General features: G+C 40.5%; 1 protein-coding gene across 3 annotated transcripts in view; it reads right to left on the minus strand.

The window, feature by feature from the left end:
• Window positions 1-27,385, minus strand: part of SKAP1 (src kinase associated phosphoprotein 1) — a 524,527-nt gene that overhangs the window by 72,127 nt on the left and 425,015 nt on the right. For 2 of the 3 annotated variants that reach the window (XM_033918069.1, XM_033918066.1), the window contains one exon: window positions 11,021-11,077. The exons of the other annotated variant lie outside the window; for it this stretch is intronic. In XM_033918069.1, the coding sequence (XP_033773960.1) occupies window positions 11,021-11,077 (57 nt within the window). The remainder of the gene's footprint in view (window positions 1-11,020; window positions 11,078-27,385) is intronic. 3 annotated transcript variants of the gene reach the window in all.

Here is a 27,385-nt window from a genome sequence, read left to right on the forward strand (position 1 = left end):
GTGCTGACCTTTCTGGTGCTGATTTTTTTGGCAAAATCTGAGGGCTGTTCAAAAAGTATCAGACCTTTATTCATAAAAAATACTCGTATTCAGATACAACAATCTTATACTAATCTCCTTCAAAGTCTGCCACTGTAGGAAGCAGCGCTGGAACACCTCTTTTGAGATTGCTCGCAACTAGTACGTCACATTCTGCATGATGTCTTTTCTTGATTGAAATCTGGTCCCTTTCAGGGGCATTTTCAGCTTGGGGAAAAGCCAGAAGTCACACGGAGCCATGTCGGGACAGTAGGGAGCCTGAGGAATCACAGCTGTGTTGTGATTGGTCAGGAATCTCAGTATTAAATGTGAAGAATGGGCAGGCGCATTATCGTGATGGAGCTGCCAATTGCCCGCAACCCACAGGTCCAGCCATTTGCAACTCACAGCATTACGAAGGCGACGCAAAACCTCCTGGTAGTACCCCTTGGTGATGGCAGTGCCGTGTGGTGCGTACTTGTGATGAACAATGCCACTGGAGTCAAAGAAGATGGTCAGCATGACTTTGACATTGCTGCGGACCTGCCTTGCTATTTTTGGTCTTGGGGATGTTGAATGCTTCCATTGTGATGACATCAACTTGGTTTCTGGGTCGTACCCATAAACCCAGGACTCATCGCCAGTGATCACTGTCCTGAGGAAGCTGGGATCACTGTTTACAGTCTCCAGCATGTCCTGTGCGATCTCCAAACGGAGTTGCTTCTGCTCGATCGTTAGCAGCTTTGGCACAAACTTTGCTGAAATTTTCTTGAAGCCCAAATCCTCAGTCAAAATGGAATGAACGGATCCAACACTGATGCTCGCCTCATCTGCAAGTTCTTTGATCGTGATTCGACAATCCTGCATCACCAGGGTCCTCACTTGGTCAATGATGATCTCATTTCTGGATGTTAAAGGCCTACCAGAACGTGCTTCACTCTCTACTGATGTGTGGCCATCTCTGAAGTGGTTGTACCACTCCTTTATCTGTGTGGTGCCAATTGCTTCATCTTCGAAGGCCTGATGAATCTTGCAGATCGTTTCCACTTGGGATTCGCCAAGCTTTACACAAAATTTAATGCAGTAGCGTTGTTCAACTTTTCATGTCATTTTGTCAAAAAGGAAAATCAAACGGCGCTCACTTACACTTCCACACTCATTGGCAGTCTGCCAGTGACTGACATCTTCTGTAGGCAGGAAAAAAATTCAAGCATGCGCATTAGGGTTGCCTACATACATGCACCAAACCACACCTCCATAGCTTTATTTGTTTATGCAGGAAAAATTAAGGTCTGATACTTTTTGAACAGCCCTCGTATATAAAATTTACTCCTCAATGCTACAAATATCTTCCCACAGGATGGAAAGAAAAGGCTTAAATTTCATTTCTGGTATAAAATTGCTTCCCAAATTTTATGAATAGCAAAGTTTTCCTGAATACTATTCAAATTTTAGAAGACAAATGGAAAATGCACAGTAAAAACTTTTTTTTTTTAAAATCATTTGTAGAATTTTCAGAATTGTTCTTAATTTTGGTTGTTTTTGGGTCCTCCCCCACATATTGTTTAATACAAATTTTAAATATGGCTTAGTAACTTCTTAATGTACTCTCATTAGCTGCATGCACATCAGTTCACAGGTTAATGCATATTAAATCAATTTTGTGTACAGTAAATGTAAGGTGTGCAAATAGATCAAATGCATCACAACAATAGATTAGAATAGGTTGATGAAATGTGTATTGCTCATCAAAGCTAAAGTAATTGTATTTTATGAATAAGTCATTAAGAAGTATAGAAAGCTTGATAAAAATATATAAAAAAGACATATAGATAGATAGACTATAGAGAAAGAGAACATAGGACTTCTTTCAAGATTCCTGTCACAGGATAAAGTAGTATCTACAGTTGCTATGGAAGTTCATAATAGAAGTTGAGAAATAAATTTTAAAAAGCCAAGAGAATATAAGGTAATAACTTTTTTTTACTGGACTAAAAATACATTTCTTGACTAACTTTAGGGTTTTCCTGTTCATCCCCTAATGTAGTGTACACTTCTCCCTCCGTATTCGGAGGTTAGGGGCAGAGCCGGCCTGCGAATGTTAAAAAATCGCGAATAATATTCGGGCCGGTTCTGCCCCTAACCCCCGCTTCCCCCAGCTATTTTAAGCCCTGAAAGCTCCCCCTTAAGCCTTACCAGGTGGTCTAGCGGGTTTTCGGGGCAGGAGCGATCTTCCCATGCTCCTGCCCCTTGCAGATCGCTCACAGGAAATGGCTGCCTTGAGCTCCCGTAGTCTCTTTAGCCATTTCCTGTGAGCGATCTGCACGGGGCAAGAGCGTGGGAAGATCGCTCCTGCCCCGAAACTCCGCTAGACCACCAGGTAAGGCTTAAGGGAGGGGGGCTTACAGGGCTTAAAATAACCTGAAAAATGAAAATGCATTTTTTGATTTAAAACCGTGAATAAGCGAATCCATAGATATGGAATTCGCAAATACGGAGGGGAAAGTGTATATTATTCAGTGCAGAAAATAAGAAGGATACTACACTGGTGAGACAAGGCAGCTGTTGAAAGACAAGCACAGACATGTCACAGAACAGACCAAGGTGACACTCCCATGTGAAGCAGTTTTTGGGACCAGACCACCACATCAATGACTTTATGGTCAGGGTATTCAAAGGAAAAGATTAAACAATCCTGGAATGCTAAGGCATTTGAAGTTAGAAGGATTAGACACTTTGAAGCTGATAAGAAATCCAGGCTTTCTTACACATTATAAGCCATAAACCTTCTGTCACCTTCTGCTCACCCATGCACCTTCCCCCCTTTCTGCTTTAGACCATCTTTGGAATGCTTTTTATAATTCGCCTTTATTCTCAGGAAATGTCATCTTTTGCCCTCAATGAGGAAGAAGGTGTTGACTTCCGAAAGCTAGTCAAGAAATATTTCAATTTAATGGAATGAAAAGGTATCGCCGTATGATTTTGGTTTTGTTAGCCTTTATTCTTGCTGTAATAAAAGACTCAACATAATCTCCAGAATTCAGAGATGATCTTTTAACTCTGATTCTCACTGTTTCTACATAACAATGTTCATTTTAATTTAGGTAAAAAAATAAATTAATTCACCAGCTCAGAACTCATAATGCCCAATACTGAACAGGACACAGAGGAAATAATTTGAAATGTCTAGATTAGCCATTTTAAATTATTCTTAAATTCAGTGATGCTAGATAAATTTATAATAAAATATTGATCACATATATACCACTGTTATGTTTCTATTTGGAATCTAATTCAATAAACATATTTCAAGGGTGCTATAGACATACAATATTAGTACTTTTTACAATTTTATTTATGAATTTAATAACTTGAAAAACAAGCATATAATACTTTGAAAACCACAATATCTTTTATGGTGAACAAAGTCACCAAACAATAAGAATTCTGATTATTTTAGTCCATAATTTATAGAGACCAAGGAAAGAAAAAATCCTAAAAAGAAATTTTACATATTACTAAGAGCTTCTTTTACTAAGGTGCATTAGGGCGTTAATGTGCGGAATAGCGCGTGCTAAGTTGCCGTGTGGGTGCTAGACCTTATCGCCAGCATTGAGCTGGCGTTATACTAGAAGTGTACTCTGCAGTTTAGTGCGCGGTAGCGCATCTTAGTAAAAGGAGCCTTAAGAAGACAGCATTGGACAAACAAAGTTGGCAGCAGGTATATATCAAGCTATGGAAGAAGCTATTGCTCCTTTTACTAAGCTACGCTAGTGGTTTTAGCGAGCGTTGCAATGCCCCGCGCGCTAGACGCTAACGCCTCCATTGAGCTGGCATTAGTTTTTGATGCGTAGCGCGGGGTTAGCGCGCTAAAAATGCTAGCGCACCTTAGTAAAAGGAGCCCATAGTGCAGTGGATGAGAAGATGTTCAGAGTACTCTGAGTATTACTGTTATGTTAAAAGAGAAATTTATGATGACCTTATCGGGTCCTGGTGTAACAGTTTGTTATATTCTATATTTTTATGAATGTTATTCTGGAAACCGCTGAGATTATCAGCGGTATAAAATTTTTAAAAAGAAATAAATTAATATTGATCTTATCATTATTCTTTTTTTTTTTTTTTTTATCATTTTATATATACAAATTCAAGATGGCCGCGTTGTAAGGTCAAGAAACAAGATGGCCGCGTTGTAGAGAGGACGCTGAGTTGTGCTCTCCTGCGAATCTAATTTCCTACCTCGTTTCGGGTTTAACTCCGCTGGCGACATGCCAAAAAGACGAGGCAGAGCGGCTGCTTCAGCCCAGCAGCCAGGATCTGCTTCAACGAGACAGGAGGAAATAACCCGTTTCCTCACATCTTCACCACAGGGCGTACCGGCTGAGCCGAATCGGAGAGAGATTTCGGCTCTCGGGAGCGAAGTCTCGCTCAGCCCCGCGGGACCTCCACCTCCTCTGCAGCCGCTTGACTGTGGAATAGCGGCGGTTCCACAGGGACGGATGGCGTTGCCGATGGAGCTGGAAGGTTTGCCTAATCCTCAAGTGCTCTCGGCAGGAACAACTTCATCGGAGGAGGTGGCTGAGATTTCAGCAAGTGAAGGACATGCTTCTTTAGTCCTTCCTCTGGTAAGACCCGCTGAAATTACTTTAGAGTCTATTTGGACAGCGTTAGACTCTTTGTACAAATTATGTGCAGGAACCCTACCTCAGGTGACTGTTCAAGAACGGAGATTGGATAAATTACAAGAGGAATTGAAGGATCAGGAAGGAAAAGTTCAAAATTTGGATCAGAGATTTCAAAGTTTACAAGCTGTTTACAGTTTACAAGTTTACAGTCTGTTATTTTGCAGGACAGATTACTGTTTACTAGGAAAATGGAAAACTTTGAAAACTATATGAAAATGTTGAATTTAAGAATTCTTAATTTTCCTAAGGTGTTAACAACACCTCCAAAGGAAATGTTCTACAAGTTCTTAAAAGAAATATTTAAATATCCTGAGACCGGACCACCTCCAAAACAGAAAACTTCAGGTCCAGAAGTTTCTTCTGAATTTCCTAACCCTTTGAACTTAACAGAAGTCCTTGAAGTAATCTGTCGTTCTACTCTTGTGGTGGTGTTTGTCTTTCAACAAGACAAAGAGGCACTTCTTAGACTGTTTTTCAGGCTGAAAGAAGTGACCTTTCTGGATAGTAAGATCAGCATGTTTCCAGACGTCTCAAAAGCAACTCAAACTAGACGGAAGAGGTTCCTCGAATTGAAACAGTTTGCAATACAACTGGGGGCCAAATACCAATTGAGATATCCTTGCAAATGTAAGATCCTCTTGGATCAACATTCATATATATTTTTTGAGCCCTCACAATTACAATTTTTTCTCGAAAGAAAGGGAATAACAATTTCAAATATCTCTGAAGGCAATGTAGGACTACCCCCAAAGTAAAGTAAGAAGAAGATGTAACTCTATAATTATGGATATTGATATTATTCCTTTACAATCTCTCACAAATGTGAATTGTTTCTCCTCTAGAATGTGGACTGATTACGAGTGAACTTTGTTTAAATATGAAATGGATATTATCCAGATATACTTCCTTCTTTAAAACTTGTAGAAGTTCTCTCTTTATTTCTTATACAAGCAATGTATATGTATTTGTATAGATCTTATCATTATTCCACCTCCTTCCGTAGCCACGATAAAGTCCAGCAATTGCTTTGGCTCAGAAAAAAAGAAAAATTTTACCACCTAGTGTGACACAATATTTTGCAGGAAATTTGTAATATAAAAGATGCTTTTCAAAGCTTGGACCCTAGGCCTGTAATCCAAAAGATCTTTCTTTAATTTTTGGGCCCTTTTTACTATGCTGCGTTAGCGTTTTTAGCGCACACAGCATTTTACTGCATGCTAAACCCACGCTACATGGCTAGAACTAACGCCAGCTCAATGCTGGCATTAGCATCTGGTGTGCATGGCAATTTAGCGCGTGCTATTCCGCACGTTAATGCCCTAACGCGGCTTAATAAAAGGAGCTCTTTGTGTCACTTGAGAACTATCATGAAACAAATGAATTGATGAGCCAAAATATTGTTCATTAATATGTCTGAAATAAATACGAAGTATTAAATCCCTATCATATTCCAAAGCAAGCATCACTATCCCTCCTTTTTTACCAAACTGCGATAGCCGCACTGAATGCTCTGCGCTGCTGTTTTCGTAGTTTTCACCTTGAGTTTTCACCAAGGAATTAATAGCTCCACAGTCATTTCTAAACTAAACTAAACTGTAAGTTTATATACCGCATCCTCTCCATAAAGATAGAGCTCGGCACGGTTTACAGGTACTTTAATAAACGAGGGAAAAACATAATAAGAATTAGTGGTTATAAAGAGGGTAGTGAGCTTTATATTTTAGAGAAAAGCCAGGTTTTCAGATGCTTTCAGAATAATTGGAAGGAGCCCAGATTCCGCATTAGGGCAGGAAGGTTATTCCAAAACTCAGTGATTTTGAAGAAAAGAGATTTCCCTAATTTTCCTGCATAGATGACGCCTTTTAACGAGGGGAAAGATAGTTTAAGTTTTTGGGTGGATCTGGTAATGTCAGGTCTCGAAGAATTCCAAGATAGTGGAATTAGGGGAGGAAGAATGTTAGGCAGGTACATTTAAAGTGAACCCTAGAAATTACAGGAAGCCAGTGAAGTTTTGATAGAAGCGGGGAAACATGATCGAATTTACTTTTTTGCGAAGATCAACCTTGCCGCAGTGTTCTGGATCCGCTAAAGTCTTTGAAGACTTTTCGCAAAATTGTCACTGCTTTCTTCAGGTTGGAATCCATGACTTCAATAGCTTTCCACAGAGTGTCCATATTGACTATGGCAGGCTTGATCATCTTTCTAAAATAGATGGTCTCACTCCCAAAAGAGGGATTTTCTTCAGTTTCCTTGCAGGGTGATGATGTCCGGGCTCCAGCAGAGCAAACCTCCACCAGCAATTTTCCCCCTGCTGCTCCTCCAGAAGTAGACACCGTCCTTTCCTCTTGGGAGGACTGACTTGTCTCTATACCTGCTATGCTCTTACTTCTGGGTTGGAGGGGAGCCTACCTCTGATCCGGGCTCAGAGAAACGTGATCGATATTGAGGTCTGTTGTTTTGCCTGGCATTCCTCCCAAAGGTGATGATGTATCCATAACGTGGCATGCAACCGCTACAGTAAAGGTTGTTTGATCAGATGTCTCAAGTTCCCGGCCAAAGGGGGGGGGGGAGCTCAGTGTAGCAAGTCTGTCTTCAATGCCATATTGGTCTCCAACACAATATTAGTACTTTTAAGTTCAAGTTACATGTACAAGCCCTATATGCACTATAAGCATAGTTTAGACATTTGGCTCAGATAACACAGTTTATACCTAGTTTTTCTGCATCCCAGAGGGTCGTGGACACTTGGAATGCGCTACCGGAGGAAGTGATCAGGCAGAGTACGGTACAGGGATTCAAACAGAGACTGGATGGATTCCTGAGGGATAAAGGGATCATGGGATACTGAGAAAGCTAACCAGAAAATAAATGTAGAAACCCAACCAGGTCGTGCAGGTGCAAGACCGGAGGGCTAGGACTTTGATGGGAAGATAGGACTCAATTAGGAAACCGAGGTGGCATGGGGGCCCCTTCTGGTGATTTAGACAGGTCGTGACCTGTTTGGGCCGCCGCGGGAGCGGACTGCTGGGCAGGATGGACCTATGGTCTGACCCGGCGGAGGCACTGCTTATGTTCTTATGTTCTTATATATATAGATAGACTGAATATACAGGCAGTCCCCTGTTTAAGAAAGCCTGACTCATGAGGCATATGGAGGCAGACTTAAAGATCTCAATCTGTATACTTTGGAGGAAAGACGGGAGAAGGGAGATATCGTAAAGATGTTCAAATACCTACATAATGTAAATGCGCATGAGTCGAGTCTCATTCATTTGAAAGGAAACCCTGCAATGAGAGGTTACAGGATGAAGTTAAGAGGTGATAGGCTCCAGAGTAATCTAAGGAAATACTTTTTTTTACAGAAAGGGTGGTAGATGCATGGAACAGTCTCCCGGAAGAGGTGGGGGAGACAGAGACTGTCTGAATTCAAAGAGGGCCTGGGATAGGCACGTGGGATCTCAGAGAGAGAAAGAGATAATGGTTACTGCGGATGGGCAGACTAAATGAGCCATTTGTCCTTTATCTGCCATCATGATTCTATGTATATTAGTATTTTAATATCTGAGTGTGTTTGTTCATCTATGTTTAGGTATTTTCTTTTGTAACCCACATAGATTTTTGGTTCTGCTGGATATAAATGTTTTAAATAAATAAATTAATTAATTAATGCCTCTGGAATGTTCTAACAATTCCCTTGGTATTATTATTACATGTATAGAACTGAATTATATAAATGGCGCCTAAAAATTGGTGCCAATTCCCCCACCTCCCCTCAGTACTATTCTATAAATGGTGCTCAAAGTTAGGCGAGGTTTATAAAACAGCATTTAGCACTGGGAACTGCAAATAATTTTAGGCATGACCATTTGCACCAATTGAAATGTGGTGTAAATCCTCAAGCCTAAAGTAGGCACAGATCCCCTTTATTCTATAACTATGCACCTAAATCCATGGAGCGCCCAATCCGCCCATGACCTTCCCATGTCCGTGCCTTTTTTTGACTTGCACGTAAATTCTAATTTAAAACAATTGGCGCCAATAATTGCTTATTAAGATCCCAATTATTGGCGGTAAATGACTCTTATTCATATACACACTGCACGTGCACATTGCACACACAGTTTGTAGCACTTTTTATAGAATTTAGGGGATAATGCCACCAGCTATTTAAAAAATAAAAGCACTTAAGACATTTGGCATGGGGGCCATAGGACTAAGTACTTTTTGAATACTGAGCTCATAATGTTGATTGCTTTTAGGGTTTTTCATTGGCTCTTTGCTAAGGGGTGTCTTTTTAGTTGAAGCTGCAAACTAGAGGTCTGCCGTTTCCTGTCTGCTTTTCATGAAGAATCTATGTCTGCAGGAAGCCCTCTGTTACTTTGCCTGCACCGATCACATAAAGTCACTTTTTTTTTGTACAGACATGGAAACTGAACAGGAAGAGGAACAGGTGGGATAGGTGTGGAGCAGGAAAGAGATTTCTTTTTGTATCCGACATAGTATATGGAAATACAGTGTTCTGAAGGAGGAAGCAGCAGTGCTCTGCATATGCCATAGAACAGTAGGGCCATTGAGGACATTACAAATACTGTACTGTGTATCCACAGATAGGGAAATACGTACTGTACCTGAATGCAACTCTCATTGAGTTACAACTGAAAAAGGTGTAAGACAAATCCAACTAAATTATATACAGTACACTGGGAAGATACACAGCTGGTATGGTGGAGTATAGGTTACCCATAGAATGGTAAGAACTAATGCTGTCAAAGGGGAACTCTTTCATATGCACAACATTCTAGTTCCCCTTATGGATGTCCTCAGCTTCCCCCCGCCCCCCAGCACTCTTCCCTTTCTCAGCTCAACAAGCTGGACCTTGCACTCTCCTTGTTCTCATCTTTCTTCATGCCCAACCCAATCAGCTTCTAACATTCCCACCTTTGAAGCTGTGACTAGCTTGGGTTGCTTTTTTTCTTCCTCTGGCTTGCATGGGCTGATTTTGACACCACTCGCTTCCTTCCTTCTCCAGCCAACACTGGCCAATTCAGCAGCCGCCACTGCATTTTCTTTCTTCTGGTAGTAAGGGCTAAAATTTCTTTTGGCCCACATGGCAGATTAAACTGCAGCCATCTCCTTCCAAAACCATAGGTAACAGCATCTAGAATTTTATAGAGTCTCTCTGGAGACTCAGCAATTTAAAGAAAATTCCAGAGCCTCTGAATGAAACCCTATGAATTATCATGTATGGGTATACTCACTGGAATGTACACATAGCCCAAGAAAGTGCACATTAAAATGTGTGGACATGCCAGGAATATAAATACAAATTGTATTTCATATCAGGGCAGTTTTTAAAGAATTTGTTTGGGTAATTAAGCAGTTGAGCAGCTAAATTTATCACCGAGTTCCACGAGATGGCTATATTTTGCCATGACAGAAGAGGATAGGCCAGGGAGGGAAAATGTGCGGTAAATCAGCTGGAGATTTTGTGGTTATTTTTACACCCATGGTCTTTGTCAGCCCAAATTTTCAGTGGCTTCATGCAAGCTCCATGGGGAACTTCTCTTTGAACATAAGCTTGCATGGCATCTGTGGAAATGAGCAAATACGTAAACTATCATCATTTTAATGTAAGGTGTATATGTTTGCTTCTTTTGTAGATAGTCTCATCATTGTATATAACCTGTGAAGTAGGCATTTGCCAAAACACAGTCATGTCAGATTTATTTATTTATTTATTTAAAATTATTTAATACCTGCCTATTCACAAATCTAAGCAGGAAACAATAATCACATACAAAATCACAGTAAAAAAAATACAAACACATACTGAACAGCAGAAAAAAATAGCATAAAAAGAACTGCTCTTTTTAATAACTTATTCCATTTGGTTTTTAAGACTTAGTATGTGTAAGATCTTGTCTCTCTGTTTAGACTATCATACATATTTTTTATATTGTATTCTTTTGTTCATAACCAAACTGAAGAAGGTTCTGTTTTCAAAAGTTTGCCAAAAAAATGTATTAAGTTAGTCCAATAAGAAAAGTATCTATTTCCCTTTTGTTTGTTTTTTTGCCCTTTATTTCTGTTTTATTTCTATTTATTACAGGTACAGCTGGTGGGAAAGACCCTCATCCCAAAATTACTGACATCTGTGGTCTGTTTACAAGATGATACATGAGAGAAGTCTAAACTCATGCAAAAGGAATCTGAGGAATTGAAGAAATGTGATGAAACGTGAAAGAAAAAAGAAAGGTAGCGTAGGAAGGGCACAGGAAGCACACTACACTGGTCAATCACTCAAGCAGCCTACGTACTTGTTTTGAGTTCACGGTTTTCAACATCTTCTGTAGCCAGAGTGGGAAGATCCTCATCTGGAAGGTGGAGTGAACAGGTTAGACCACATAGGAACTCTTTCTTGCCTACTATTGTTCTTTGTTCTTACTGGTTCATAGACAATGGCGTGAAAGACAAAAGCGCGCGCCGAAAATTGAGCGCAGTGCGCGCCGCCGCACCGCTCTAAATTACAGTTTTTAGGGGCTCCAACGGGGGGTTTTGTTGGGGAACCCACGCAGTTTACTTAATAGACATCGCGCTGGCGTTATGGGGGGTTTGGGGGGTTGTAACCCTCCATATTTTACTGTAAACTAAATTTTTTCCCTAAAAACAGGGAAAAAGTGAAGTTTTCAGTAAAATGTGGGGGGTTACAACCCCCCACACCCCCCACAACGCGGCGCGATGTCTATTAAGTAAAGTGGGGGGGTTCCCCCCCACGCCCCCTCGTCGGAGCCCTAAAAACAGTAATTTAGAGTGGTGCGGCGGCGTGCGCTGCGCTCAATTGTCTGGGCGCGCCTTTGTCCTGGCGCGCTTTTGACCTGACACCGTTCTTACTTAAGCACATTATAAATATTTTCAATACACAAAATGATATAAGAGGCAATTATATAATGCTTTTAAATTTTTTAAAAATTGTTTTTAACATATTACACAGTAACAAATGTGTTTTACATGCAGGAAAAGGCTCCTAATTGCTTTGAGTAATACACATGTACAGTATAAGTATGAGTGATAAGAAGATTGTGTGATGACGGAACGTGACAAACTTATAAATCTGTAATGTGTAATCATTTACCAATAATGTACAAATTTCTTAGCTCAGATATATCTTTTTAATCCTTTTCTTGGATTATCTGTACACACTACCAAAACCCTTGTCCGCGCTCTCATCACCTCGCGCTTAGACTACTGCAACGTACTTCTCTCAGGCCTCCCGTGCACCCGTTTCTCACCTCTTCAATCCATTCAAAATTCTGCTGCACGACTCATATTCCATGAGAGCTGCTATTCTGCCATTACCCCTCTCCTCAAGTCACTTCATTGGCTCCCCATTTCCGAATATAGTTTAAACTCCTCTTGCTGACTTACAAGTGCATTTACTCTGAAGCCCAACGATATCTCTCTTCACTTATCTCCCCCTATGCTCCTCTCCGTGATCTCCGTTCATCGAGCAAGCCTCTCTTATCTGTACCCTTCTCTTCCACTGCCAACTCCAGACTCCATCCCTTCTTTCTTGCGGCGCTTTATGCCTGAATCAATACGTCGTGCTCCATCCCTAGCAGTATTCAAATCCAAGCTAAAAGCCCACTTTTTTGAAACCGTTTTCAACTCTTGACTCCCGCTCACTGCTGTTAGATACCTATACCCACTGTATCATTTCCTCTACCATAATTTCCCCAACCCTGAAATGTCCTGTCTAAATTAGATTGTAAGCTCTTCTGAGAAGAGACTGTCTATTGTATGTTAAAATGTACAGTGCTGCATACGCCTTTCAGCGCTATAGAAATAATAAATAGTAGTAGTAGGGGGAAATTCTAAAAAAGGCACCTACATAGATAGGTGCGTAAAGTTAGGCGTTTAACTTACCCCCCTCTTTTATCAAGCTGCGTTAGAGGTTTGTAGTGCGGGCTATTGAGGTATTGACTCTCATAGGAATTCTATAAGCATTGGCACTGCACCAACCTGAGCTAAAAATTCCTAGCAAAGCTTGATAAAAGCCGGCCTTAATTAGTAAATTGGCTTCAATAATGAGCTTTAACAAGCTCACAATTGAAAAAAATAAAATTTAATTGGAAAATAGACATCTATCTTCTTAGGCGCGATTCTACAAAACAGAGGCACCTATCGCATGTCGCCTAACAGCAAAGCAGGCATGTTTAGGGGTGGAGAAAGGCTAAGGCGCCACTAAGCACAATTCTCCAAAGGACAAGGGCCAGATTCTCAAAACAAAAACCTGCCTTTAATGTGCCCGCTAAATAGGCTCCAGATGATTTAGCATGCACGTATTTTAGCGACGGATTATCGAAACGGATTAGCAAGGTCTTTTCCAAGTTTTCTAGCAATCTCCGATACTGCCATGCAAATGTAGTACAATCGGGTCATTAATATTGAAATAATCACTCCAAGCAATTCTCTATAATTGCCGAGTGATTCTCTAACATAAGAACATAAGCAGTGCCTCTGCTGGGTCAGACCAGAGGTCTATCGTGCCCAGCAGTCCGCTCACGCGGCAGCCCAACAGGTCCAAGACCTGTGCAGTTATCCTCTATCTATACCCCTCTATCCCTTTTTCCAACAGAAAATTGTCCAATCCCTTCTTGAACCCCAATATTGTACTCTGTCCTATCACGCCCTCAGGAAGCGCATTCCAGGTGTCCACCACCCGTTGGGTGAAGAAAAACTTCCTAGCATTTGTTTTGAAGCTGTCCCCTTTCAACTTTTCTGAATGCCCTCTCGTCCTTGAGGTTTTCGAAAGTTTGAAGAATCTGTCCCTCTCCACTTTCTCTATGCCCTTCATGATCTTGTAGGTCTCTATCATATTCCCTCTATGTCTCCTCTTTTCCAGGGAAAAGAGCCCAAGTTCCTCTAATCTCTCAGCGTATGAAAGATTTTCCATACCTTTTATCAGACGTGTCGATCTCCTTTGCACCCTCTCGAGTATCGCCACATCCTTCTTAAGGTACGGCGACCAATATTGTACGCACCATCGCCCAATACAACGGCAGTATAATTTCTTTTGTTTTGTTCTTGATTATACCTAGCATTCTATTCACTTTCTTAGCGGCCGCTGCGCACTGTGCCGCTGGCTTCATTGACCTGTCCACCATTACCCCCAAGTCCCTTTCTTGGGTACTCATTCAATAACATCCCTCCTATCGTATAGCTGTACCTTGGGTTTCTGCTTCCTTCCTGTAGGTATGTACTTTTTCTGATTATTTGGTGGGGGGTGGGGGAAATAGCTGTACATTAATGTCTATAACTTTAATGTGCATTTCGTGTAAACTTATGTATATTGAAATTGTTTGCATTAAGGTAGTTTGGAAATTTAATAAAGATTTACAAAAAAAAAAAAAAAAAAAAAGGCGCCCAACTCTTGAGCATTGTTATAGAATAGTACTTAGAGTAAAAGTTTATTGGCGCTAAGATAGAATTTTGGCCTATATAACTACTGCTGCTCTGAGCTGGGCAAAAGAATCAACGATATTTGCTTTTCATTCAAGAAGTCTCAGCCAAAACCGACACCCTTTCTGAAAAGTTATGGTGCTGCCCTTTTATGACAAGACTTTTGAAGACATCGAATGAGGGAACTGAAGTAACATTGGAGGATGAAGACCTGTTGGACTGCACTGAGTAAGCCCATATTGTGCTGAAGCCTCCCACTTAAAGTCTCTCTTCTGCCTTCCTTTAGTCATGAAACTGGTTGATACAGTTTTTAAATGTTTCTGGGGTCATTTGTCCGCACTCATAACAATCCTCTTGGTAATGTACTGACTCCAAGTAAATGATGCAAAGCCTGTATATATCATTATTGATTGTTTTCCTCCAGCAGACTGGGCAGGTTCTGAGCCTGGCTTTGACTGAACTATGTTCTATGATATCAAAAATAAAAACTATAATTAGCAAAAAGAAAAAAATTTTAATAAAAAAAAAGAAAAGTAACGGTGGAAAATGAGAAGACTCTTCAGTGAAAAAGCTGTGAGGGCTTTTTTTATTAAACATCTTTTAGCCAGAGTGGAAAAACAAAACTGAGGAGATTGCTGCATATGGGAAGGACATGCTCAGAATTTTATACTAGTCAGTTGACATCTCCCACACTTGTATAAGAACATAAGAATAAAAGAGTTGCCATACTGGGACAGACTGAAGGTTCATCAAGCCCAGCATCCTGTTTCCAACAGTGGCCAACCCAGGTCATAAGTACCTGGCAAGATCTCAAGGAGAAAAAGAGTTTATGCTGTTTATCCTAGGAATAAGCAATGAATTTCCCGAAGCCATTTAATAATGGCTTATGGACTTTTGTTTTAGGAAATTATCCAAACCTTTTTTAAACCTTGCTAAGCTAACCGCTTTCACTATAAGAAAGTGCTGGAACACACATAGGGCCACTTTTTGTGCCAGTTCTGTCTTGATTCTGCCCCCAGACCACTCCAGCCCCAACCATTCAGTGAGGATAGTAGTTCGTGGAAATATTCAGCAGCACTGCCTGGTTAAGCATCGTTGAAAGTCCCCTCCCGTCCTACTGATCAGGGCCTAAGCAAGAAGAAGCTTCTCCTGCCTACATAAACCCTTCTGAATATCTATTCTAATCTTCTTTTATCAAATAAACCCACTGTGATATTATAATCCCTCTGGGAATATTCTGGTCCTGAAAGTATCTGATTCAATCCCTTCTGACAATTATGTGTATACAGCTTGTATGAGCATCAGTTTATCTGAATAAAACAGAGGCTTTTCTGGAGAGAGGCCTAGGGAAGGATTAGTATTTATGCACATATTTTTAAAAAATATGCAAGCATACATATACAATGAAAGAACTAGGAAAGTTGTATATACTAAATAAGAGGCATAAATGTGTGGGTACTTTCCATGGGGTAATTTTCACAGGATAATTATGCACATACTTCCCCTTTCAAAACTGGTGTAACTAATACCCATACCTGCTGCACAAGTGGAAGCCTATTACAAAATTACCACTTAACCCACTATCACACCAGCACTGTATCAAATACAAAGGAGTATATGCCAATGCTGGTCAGGGAACAAAGATTGGTTTAAGATGCAGTGCAAGGTCAAAGTTCAGGTCAGGCTCAAGTTCTAAAGTCAATATGTTCACTTGTTTCATGCAAGTGAACAAGTTTTGGTCTATTCAGAATGATCAAGCAACTCTTTCCATTGGTACAGTCATATATTTGAAAGAACCACTGATTTAACAAGACTTTTGAAGATAATTTTAAAATTTGATCACAAATGAGAGAATACTGTAATTTGTAATGCTTAGGCTTTTTCCTATGCCCAAGATCCCTTCATCTTCACTGTCTGTGCCCTGCTGTCTGCTTTAACCAAGTCCAATCAATGGAAATGAGGTCAGATCTCCGCTGTGAATTACAAATTAGATCTGAAGTTGTGGGGTCAGTGTAACTGCAGCTCTGCCCCCCCATTAGCGGGGAAGCTGTATCAAAGATCTTTTCTAAATAAATCAGACTTTATTGGAAAGCTCTGCCACCGACGAGACAGAAACTCATTAGGATTGATTTTGAAATAAATTATTGAAAATGGTTTTGCCTGCTCTCTGCATTTGTAAAACAGAAGAATGTAAATGTATCTGCAATGATAAAAAGACAAACTGATTCCTTCACTCTTAGGATAATGGCATTTAATCTAGTCTTGGTACCAAGATAAACATGTTCAGTTCTTCAAGAAGGATTTCTTAGAAACAGCATTTTCAGTTACAAGTTCAATGACACATCAACACCGAATTAACATTATTACCCAGAAACCCTATGTACAGTATACCAAAGACAACCAGTACCTAAATCATCACTGTTGGTTTTGTGCTGTAAATAGGAATAAAACTGAAATGATAGGTTCAGAGGAAACAGGAGAATGTTTCATGTCTGGAATAATAATAATAATAATTTTTATACCGCAGTACCTCTCAGTTCTATGCGGTTAACAATAATGAAAAGCTGAACAAAAACAGCGATAGTACAGCAATAGCATTAAAATTTGTGATAACATCAGTGTTTAAATGCTGATTCAAATTAATGCCAGAGACGGAACCCTGATATAGCAAGCCAGGCTGGTTGTTCCAAACATGCAGCACAGCAAGGTAGAAGGGATGGAGACAGGAGTTGGCAGTAGAGGAGAAGGGTACAGAGAGGAGGGACTTGTTTGATGAGTGGGGTTCCCAGAGGGAAGTATAGGCAGTTACAAGAGAGGAGAGATTCTGAGGAGCTGCAGAGCGAGTATACTTGAATGTCAGTAAGAGGAGTTTGAATCATATGTGGAGACGGACCGGGAGTCAGTGAAGCGACCCTAAGAAAGGAGTAATGTGGGCATAATGACCCTGGCAGAATACGAGGTGCACAGCAGCGTTCTGAACAGATTGAAATGGAGAGATATGATATAGCGGTAGACCAGTGAGAAGTACATTGCAGTAATCCAGACTAGAGGTGATGAGGTTTTTGGCAGCGTGTTCACAAAGGAAAGGACGGATTTTAGCAATATTATAGAGAAAGAAACGACAAGTTTTGGCAGTCTATTGGATATGAGTCGAGAAGGAGAGCGATGAATCAAAGATGACTCCAAGGTTGCCTACTGGCAACCAAAACTATAACCAAATTTAATCATGATTGATGTGGTAAAACAGTTCTTGGGGGCAGGGGTGAAGCTCTGGAATAATCTGATTGGACAATTGAGAATGAATAACTTTCAGAGTTTAAAAAAATTATTAAAAACATCTCTTTTTATAGAAGTTTTTTAAGTGTTTAAGAAGCAGTGACTGAAGGAATGAAATGATTATGGAAATATTATCTATTTTGTTTTGGTTATTCTCAAAAATGTAACTCTTCCTCCCTCTCTGTTTACTCTAGTCCTCTAAATTTCCTCTTCATCTTTCCCTCCACTGGAGTTCCTTTCCACCCTAATTCTTGTTAACCGTGTCGAGCTCTGCGAATGTTGAGATGATGCGGTATACAAACCTAAGGTTTAGTTTAGTTTAGTTTTATTGTGTTTTATACTGTTTTTTTGTGTGTTTTATGATTATGTGTGGTTTTTATGTAATCCGTTGAGGTATAATTGGAATATAAGTTTTTAAAATAAATCAATATCAAGTTTCTTTCAAAATAATAAGAAAAATATTTTTTTTGCGTTTAGTTTAGCAACAGTAGTTTTGTGATGTTAATGAAAAAAAAAAGGTCAGGTGTTTAGAGGAATACAAAATGTGACTCTAAAACATCGATTATCAATACCCACAACGTGTGTGATCTGTCTTGGGCCCTCAGACATCCAAAATTGTGGGAAATGTGGGAGAAAGTCACTTTGTGCTAGGAAATGTATAAGTTTTATACTTAAGGAACAAATAGAAATATCCTGAGAAAAGAAAGTAGACACGTACAATAAAAACAAACTCACTTAAGAGCAGCCATCATGACACATAACAACAGGGATTAGGCAGTAGGAAACAAAGGTGTACCAGTGGTAAGAGCAAATCCCATTCATCTTCCAAAAGTGTGCAGCCAACAAGTGCCCTTCTCATGGAGTAACTGCATCAATTGCAGGAAACTAATCTATTTGCTATCGTGGAAGTGGGTCAATAAATATAAATAAATAAATAGAAATACTCCACTTGCAAGCTAAAGAGCACTAACACAATGGAAGAAAAAGACCTCAGGTATTATTACGGCAGAGCCGAAGCTCAAACCACCTCCACCCACATCATTGGCCAAAAAAACTTCCGAAGTGAATGTGCTACTGCCACTACTCTAGCAGGACTAAGATTTCTAGCAGCGTTTAACTGATCAAGTTCTGCTTTGGTTCCAGTCTTATCTCGATAACCGTTCATCGAATGTCTCTTTTAATGATGCCACCTCAAATAGTTATTCACTTCCTTATGGAATCCCCAAAGGATCAGTACTTTCACCTATCTTATTTAATATTTTCCTAGCCCCTCTGATGACATTGTGTCAATCCATTGGATTTACAGTATTTGCCTACGCAGACGATATACAACTATTACATCCAATCAATACCAAAAATCCTCAAGAAATAGCAATTATAAATGATAAACTGGATCAAATTCATTATTGGCTAGAAACTAATAAACTAGCTTTAAATATTCAGAAAACCAACATCATGCTCTTTCCGTGGAAAGATTGTGAAACACTTTTCTTTCCTATCTCTATTAAAGGCATTTCCCTGCAGATGGCCAAAAATATTAGGATTCTAGGAGTAATATTTGATAATAAATTATCTTTCCACGATCACATAAGCCAAGTGGTTAAATCTACTTTTTACAGACTCCGCCAGATCCGATCTGTATCAAAATTTTTATGTGCACAATCTTTGAACATCTTACTTCATTCCCTTGTAATCTCTAAAATTGATTACTGTAACGCCTTATTTATAGGTTTGCCACAAAAAGAGCTTAGGCGTTTACAAATAATTCAGAACGCCTCCATTAAAATTATTTAAAAGCCAAAAAATGTGATCATGTTTCACCATTACTCAAGAAGGCACACTGGCTTCAAGTAGCACACCGCATTATATATAAACAATGCTTACTTACCTTTAAAACCTTAGAATTCAAAACTCCTGCCTTTATTTTTAGAGTCTTAATACCTTATACTACCTCTAGATCTCTGAGATCACAAGATCAACATCTATTAGCTATCCTCTCATTAAAAGTTATTAACACAAGGCGCAATACAATTTTTTCTATAACAGCCCCTCAGTCCTGGAATGATCTCCCACTCTATTTAAGACAAGAAAAAAAGCTTAGACAAATTTAAGACCAAACTTAAAAGTTTTCTATTTACAGATGCTTTTAATGATTAAAATTTTCTGCATTGCCAATCTAATTTTCTTCGTTAATCGTCATTGTCTCCCTTCCTAATGTACTTCCCTTGAATTATTGAATTTAACAATGAATGTAACCATTAAATAACTTCCCTTTTGTTTTATTATTATACGTAGAAATATCTCACCTAAATGTATTGATATCTGTTTAAATAAGTTTACTTTTCTTACCCAAATTATTGTATGTTTGAATAATATGTTACCTAAATTTTTGAACAATTTGTACATCGCCTAGAATTTTGAATAGGCGATAAATCAAACTATTTAATAAACTTGGATAAACTTGGAAACTTGGTATCAGTGATACAAAGCAATAGCCAACGTTTTACGGTATCAAACCGTTTCTTCAGGGCTTTATCCACTTTCACTACCCCACATATTTCTGTGAAAAAAGCATAAACAAACATTGCAGGAAGCACAGAGAATGTACGTCCCCAATTTCAGGAAAGGCTGCAAAAACAAGCGATCAAAGGACCCGGTTTGGATGTCAATAGAAGTAAAGAGGGCGATAAAGGACAAAAAAGTATCTTTCCGGAGATGGAAAAAGGATCCAACAGAGGGAAATCACCAGGAGCACAGGAAATGCCAAAAGGAATGCCATCGGGAGGTTAGAAAAGCAAAAGAGAAATACGAAGAGGGGCTGGCCAAGGAGGCGAAAAACTTCAAGGCATTCTTCAGTTACGTTAAGGGGAAGCGACCAGCGAGAGAGGAGGTAGGGCTGTTGGACGATGGGGACAAGAAGGGAGTGATTAAGGAGGATAAAGAGGTAGCTGAGAGGTTGAACACGTTCTTCTCGTCGGTTTTCACGAGCGAAGACACATCTAATATACCAGACTCAGAGGAGCTCATGAGTGGGGAACAGGCTGAAAAATTAGAGCACATAGAGGTAAGTAGGGAGGATGTACTCAAACAGATAGACAGGTTAAAATGCGGCAAATCACCGGGCCCGGACGGGATCCACCCAAGGGTTCTGAAAGAACTAAGACAGGAAATAGCGGGCACAATCCAACATGTTTGCAACCTATCCTTGAAAACTGGTGAGGTGCCAGAGGACTGGAAATTGGCAAATGTCACACCGATCTTCAAGAAGGGATCGAGGGGTGACCCCGGGAACTACAGGCCGGTAAGCCTGACTTCAATAATAGGGAAGATGGTGGAAGCTATGATCAAGGACAGCATTTGCGAGCACATCGAGAGGAATGGCCTACTGAGAACAAGCCAGCACGGATTCTGTAAGGGAAGGTCGTGCCTAACGAACCTTCTGTACTTCTTTGAGGGAATAAGCAGTCGGATGGACAATGGGGAGCCCATAGACATCATTTACCTCGACTTTCAAAAGGCTTTCGACAAGGTGCCACATGAAAGGCTACTTAAGAAACTGTGGAGCCATGGGGTGGGAGGGGATGTGCACAGATGGATCAAGCACTGGCTGTCGGGTAGACTGCAGAGGGTTGGAGTAAAGGGTCAATATTCTGACTGGCGGGGAGTCACGAGCGGTGTGCCACAGGGATCGGTGCTGGGGCCTTTACTCTTTAACATATTCATCAATGACCTGGAAAAGGAGGCAAAGTGTGAGGTTATAAAATTCGCAGACGATACCAAAATGTGCGGCAGAGTTAGGACCAGGGAGGAGTGTGAGGACCTACAAAGGGACCTGGACAAGCTGGAAGACTGGGCAAACAAATGGCAAATGCGCTTCAACGTGGACAAATGCAAGGTCATGCATATAGGGAAAAAGAACCCGTTGTTCAGCTACAAATTAGGGGGGGTATTGTTGGGAGACAGCAGACTCGAGAGAGGCTTGGGTGTGCTGGTGGATGCATCACTGAAGCCATCTGCACAGTGCGCAGCAGCCTCGAAAAAAGCCAACAGGATGCTGGGCATCATAAAGAAGGGCATAACAACCAGAACACGGGAAGTCATCATGCCATTGTATCGAGCGATGGTGCGTCCACATCTGGAATACTGCGTTCAGTATTGGTCGCCGCACCTCAAGAAGGACATGGCGGTACTTGAGAGAGTCCAAAGGAGAGCAACAAAAATGGTAAAAGGGCTGGAACACTGCTCATACGCTGAGAGGCTGGATAGGCTGGGGCTCTTCTCTCTGGAGAAAAGGAGACTCAGGGGAGATATGATAGAGACCTTCAGGATCATGAGGGGCATAGAGAGGGTGGATAGGGACAGATTCTTCAGACTGAAGGGGACAGCAAATACGAGGGGGCATTCTGAGAAACTGAAGGGAGATAGGTTCAGAACAAATGCAAGGAAGTTTTTTTTCACCCAAAGGGTCGTGGACACTTGGAATGCGCTACCGGAGGAAGTGATCAGGCAGAGTACGGTACAGGGATTCAAGCAGGGATTGGATGGATTCCTGAGGGATAGAGGGATCGTGGGGTACTGATTAAACCAACCTGGTCGTGCATGTGCAAGACCGGAGGGCTAGGACTTCGATAGGAGGGCAGAACTTAAATGGGAAACCAAGGTGGCAGGGGAGCCCCTTCTGATGATTCAGACAGGCCTTGACCTGTTTTTGGCCACCGCGGGAGCGGACTGCTGGGCGGGATGGACCTGTGGTCTGACCCGGCAGAGGCACTGCTTATGTTCTTATGTTATGTTCTTATATCTCAAAAAGTGATGAATATAGCAACCGCTGTACTCACTGCGATGCTTGCTTTCTTATGATGAGATGCAAAGCATGCAACTGCATGTTTTATATTTCATTACTTGCTAGTCCTGCAGACATTCAGTTTCATCTCTGGCATTAACAGATCAGAAAAAGATACCAGAGACTATCCTTCTCAGCCACATCTGATGATCACAGAGCTCTGGAGGGAGTTTTTAGAAGAAAGCTATGAGTGTTTCTTCAGAGACGTCATCTTTTCCAACTCCTCCAAGTTTTGGGGCCTCCAACTTATCTATCAGTCCAAAGTCTCCACAATGCAGGGATTCCCCAGGAATTTCATCTTATCCTTCTCAACTGCTGGAGTATCAACTGGAAATAATTCTTATCCTAAATTTCTACAGAAATTCTCTAAGGGACTTTCATTGACAACATAGGAAGATCCAGACACCAGGAAAGAGTTCCTACATATTTTCAAGTATCTCAAACCATCAAATAAAAGCATGTCAAAACCTGCTCACAATCCATCTGACTGCAAAAAGATTAGAAACAAAATAAAAAGTTAGTTCAGGGGACATTCGGGGGAAGGAATTCAAGATGGCGGACACTATCTAGCTGAGCTCGGAAGGCTTAGCATTTTCTTCAAAATTTTATAACGAATATGCTGGAAAGCTGTTACCTTTTGCTGATATGCCCCATACTAAGAGGAAGGAGAATGTGAGAGCGGCTCAGCTACCGCTGCTCACATCATTGCCGGCCCAGCAGACGATCCAGCGTTTCCTGCAGCCGCTGAGCCCAGCTGACACCCGGATATACCTGCGGCGGTTGAGTTCCACATCGGACTTGAATGAGGGAGTACTTGAGTCCCTGGATTTGCTGACATCATTGTCACTGCCGCTTCTCTCTGCGACACTGTGTCCAGCAGGAGCGCAGAGTATTGAGCTTGGCCCCGAGGGAGCGGAGCAGGCACTGGGAGGAGCTAATGCCCCAGCTGGAATGCTGGGCTGAAAGATCGCTGAAGGAGAGGGAGGATCAACAACTACCCCAGCAGTGACACTGGAGATACTCCTGGAGGCTATTAAGAAGGTAGATGTGAAGGTAGATTAGACTGCCTCGGACATGGAGGTATTGGTTCAGAAAATGGATACTTTTTCAGATAGTTTGCTTAAAGTTAAACAAGAATGCATGGACAAAATACAAACTGAGTCAGCCTTCTTGAAAAACTCAATTACCACTATAATTAAAGAACAAAATTTTGCTGCTCGTAAAATAGAAATGATAGAGAATTATAATAGAAGATTGAACTTGAGAGTCCTAAACTGCCCAAGGATACTAGCAATATCACCGATTGAGATTTTAAAAAAATTTCTTATAGAGTGTTTGAATTTTCCGCAAGACCAGATACCGCCCATAAATAAAGCGTACTTTTTACCTGTTTCAAAAAGAAATTCTGTTAATAATGATATACCTAGGGGTGAGAATTTGGTCTCTGACAAAGATTTACAAAATCTTACAGCAGTATTAGAGGAACCATCCATAGAAGTTAAAGAAAGAGTAACTCTAATTGTTAACTTTATCTTTGAACAAGATCTTAATTCAGTGATGAGGTTATTCTTTAAAAAGTCTGGAACACTCTTCTGTGTTCAACGTCTATGGTTGTATCATGATGTAACTAGAGTAACTCAGGAAAGGCAAAAATTGTTTTTGGGAATGAGAGAAGAAACAAGGAGGCTAGGTGCTACATTTTTGTTAGCCTATCCATGTAAATGTGTTATTAAATTTATGGGATTAAAATATGTGTTCTTCACACCAGAACATTTACAATCCTTTTTAGATCTTAAGGGTTTATCTAGTGGTGGTAGTGTAGCTCAAGAATAATGCCGGGTTGTAGCGTTTAAGTCTTTTCTTTGTATTCTACTGCAGTGTTACTCCCTGTAATCTTTTTATTTCCTTTCTCCTTCTAATTGAGGTCTAAGGAAGAGTTAGAGCATGTTCAGCAAAAACGTTAATCTGGCAAAGGTTTGGAACCTGGGATGCCGGGAAATTGGTGGTGTGCCTGTATTAGTTGGGATGTGCTAGATACTTTTGACCTGAACTGGCCACTGCTGGAAGCAGAATACTGGTCTGACCCAGTATGGTTATTCTTATGTTCTTATAGAAGCTCTTGCCCCTGCAAAAATTTTCCAATTTGCTCACCATAGCAGCACATTATTGAATTGAATGGTCAGGCAAATTTTATGAGACTAAGGTTAGGAATATTGTTTCCATTGGAACTTCAACTGCCTTTGTATTCCTGGCATACATTTCCGGCGCCTACCTTTGAAGTGAATCGCACCTTCTTAGGCCACGTAATGCCACTTCCAGGATTAGCCACACCCACAGTAGCATTAGGTGCTGTAAACCGCCTACAAAGGCACAAGTCCGGTGCCAGTATTTTAGCCACCAGTAGGCGTCTTGAAATCAATGAAAACCAGCATTTTTCACTGAGCTTAGGCGCCCTTCTGGCGCCTAATAAAACGGCACCATTTATAGAATCCAGACCACAATGTGTAATTAAACTCTGTAATTTGTTGCTGGAAAATGTGGTGAAATCAGTTAGCTTAGTGGGGTTTTAAAAAGGCTTGGATAATTTCCTAAAAGAGAAGTTCATAAGCCATTATTTAGATGGCTTGAGGAAATCCATTGCTTATTCCTAGGATAAGCAGCATAAAACCTGTTTTACTTTTCAGGATCTAGCTAGGTGCCACTGTTGAAAACAGAATACTGGGCTTGATGGACCTTCAGTATGTCCCAGTATGGCAATTCTTATGTTCATATGGTATAACAAATTTCATCCCCTTTCCTGCTAGAGCTACTGCTACCCCTCTATACACAGTGTCATAAGTATCATGGACAGAGCATGATGTTTTGAATATTCTTCTAATACAGCAAATGAATTGTCCTTGAGGGTTAGACACTTGTACTGCATAAGCTAGGGAGAATGAGAGGGCACTCTCTAAAATTGAAAGGGGATAGATTCCGGAGAGTGGTAAAAAACTGGAATGCCTACAATGTCGTAGGGGAAAACACCCTCCAGGGATTCAAGACAAAGTTGGACAAGTTCCTGCTCAACTGGAAAGTACGCAGGTGAGGCTGGGTTCACTTAGAGCACTGGTCTTTGACCTGGGGGCTGCCGCGTGAGTGGACTGCTAGGCACGATGGACCACTGGTCTGACCCAGCAGCGGCAATTCTTATGTTCCATCAAGTAACTATGATTTGGATTATTCTTCCCAATGTGCATCACTTTGCATTTGGCTACATTAAAAATTCCATTCCACCATTTGGATGACCAGTCTTCTAATTTCCTAAAGTCTTCCTGCAATTTGTCACAATCTGCCTTCATTTTAGCAACATTTAGGGCTCCTTTTACAAAGGTGCGCTAGCTTTTTTAGTGCACGTACAAGATTAGCGCACGCTATAGCATGCTGTAGCCGAAAAACTACCGCCTGCTTAAAAGAAGGCGGTAGCGGCTAGTGCGTGCACTAAAACCACTAGCGCACCTTTGTAAAAGGAGCCCTTTTATCGTTCCATATTCCAGATCATTTATAAATATGTTAAATAGCATCAGTCCCAGAACAGATCCCTGCTGCACTCCACTATTCACTCTCCTCTACTGAGAAAAACAATGATTTATCCCTACCCTCTTTTTTGTATCCATTAATTAGTTCCTAAATCCTACCAGAATGCTACTTCCTATTCCATGGCTTTTTTAATTTTCTCAGAAGTATCTCATGAGGGACTCAGTCAAAAATTTTCTGAAAATCTAGAAGCACTACATCAATTGGCTCATGGGCAGCGGAACGCTTTTTTGTTTGGGAGTTCTGTAATCTCCGCCCCAGACCCTGCCCCATAATAGTACTAATTGTAATACCATTTTTTCCATTCATTTTTCATATACACACACAATATCATCTTATTAACAATACATAATGGTTAACCACAAAATTAAACTACACAGAGCACACTGTATGCTTCTCAGCATTCATTCATACCAGAACACCTGGCCTTGGTCACACATGCAGAACACACTGACATGGAATAAATTGTTCCTACTCAACTTCACAGGTGGATCTCTTACATCTTCTTCAGTAAAGACTGAAGCAATGAAGTCATTCAGTATCTCTGCTATGGCCTTGTCCTCCCTTAATGTCCCTTTTGCTCTTTGATGAACTAATGGTCCCACACTTTCCCTCAAAGGCTTTCTGCTTTTGATGTACCTGAAAAAGTTATTATATATTTTTTGCTTCTCTAGCAAGTTTCTTTTCTTATTCTCTTTTAGCGTTCTTTATCAATGCTTTGCATCTAACTTGCCAGTGTTTATGTTGCTTACTAAGTTTTTTTTTTTTAAATCCTTTTTCCATTGGTTCTAATAGCTTTTCTCACTTCACCTTTCCCAACTAAGTATGACCCTGGCAACAGATACCTGAAAAATAGAGTGGAGAGCTCATATTCAGCACTTTCATACAAAAGGCAAATAGATAACAGAAGAATCATGTCTTCATACCAATCAGCAAGAACTCAAGACCAATATACAGGGCAATGCAAATCTTCAAATAGAAGCAAAGGAAGCACATGGTCAAATTTACTTTTTCCAAAGATTAATTTCACAGCGGTATTTTGTATCAATTGGTAGGTCTTTGTTATGCCAAGATAGATAGCATTACAGTAATCTAACTTGGATAGTATGATAGATTGGATATCAACAAGTATGGAGAAACAGGATCATATTGTCCTTATTGAGAATGCAGAAGGAATGTTCCTTGTAGTAATGTATATTCTGGGAGATCAGAACCAAAATTGCCAGCTCTCTAAGCTGGAATATCAACTCACATGACTGGTCTTTTGATGGGACTGAACTCAAGAAGGCATTCAACAAATCGGGAAACCGTGGTCTCAAGAGGAAATGTCTGCTTTTTGCTGCCATCATTCCACTATGCAACAGCAATGGATGTTTTCTTGAGTTGAAGATTTTTGTATGTATTCCCACCAATTCCTTTCATATCAAGAGTTAACCATAACCACCATGCAGGGTGCAACAAAAGACATTTTGATAGCGCCCATGTGGCTCAGGCACATTTGGTACCCATTTCTCAGAAAAATGGCACAATA

Source organism: Geotrypetes seraphini, chromosome 13, assembly GCF_902459505.1.
Source record: "Geotrypetes seraphini chromosome 13, aGeoSer1.1, whole genome shotgun sequence".
In the NCBI taxonomy this organism is placed as follows: Eukaryota; Metazoa; Chordata; class Amphibia; order Gymnophiona; family Dermophiidae; genus Geotrypetes; species Geotrypetes seraphini.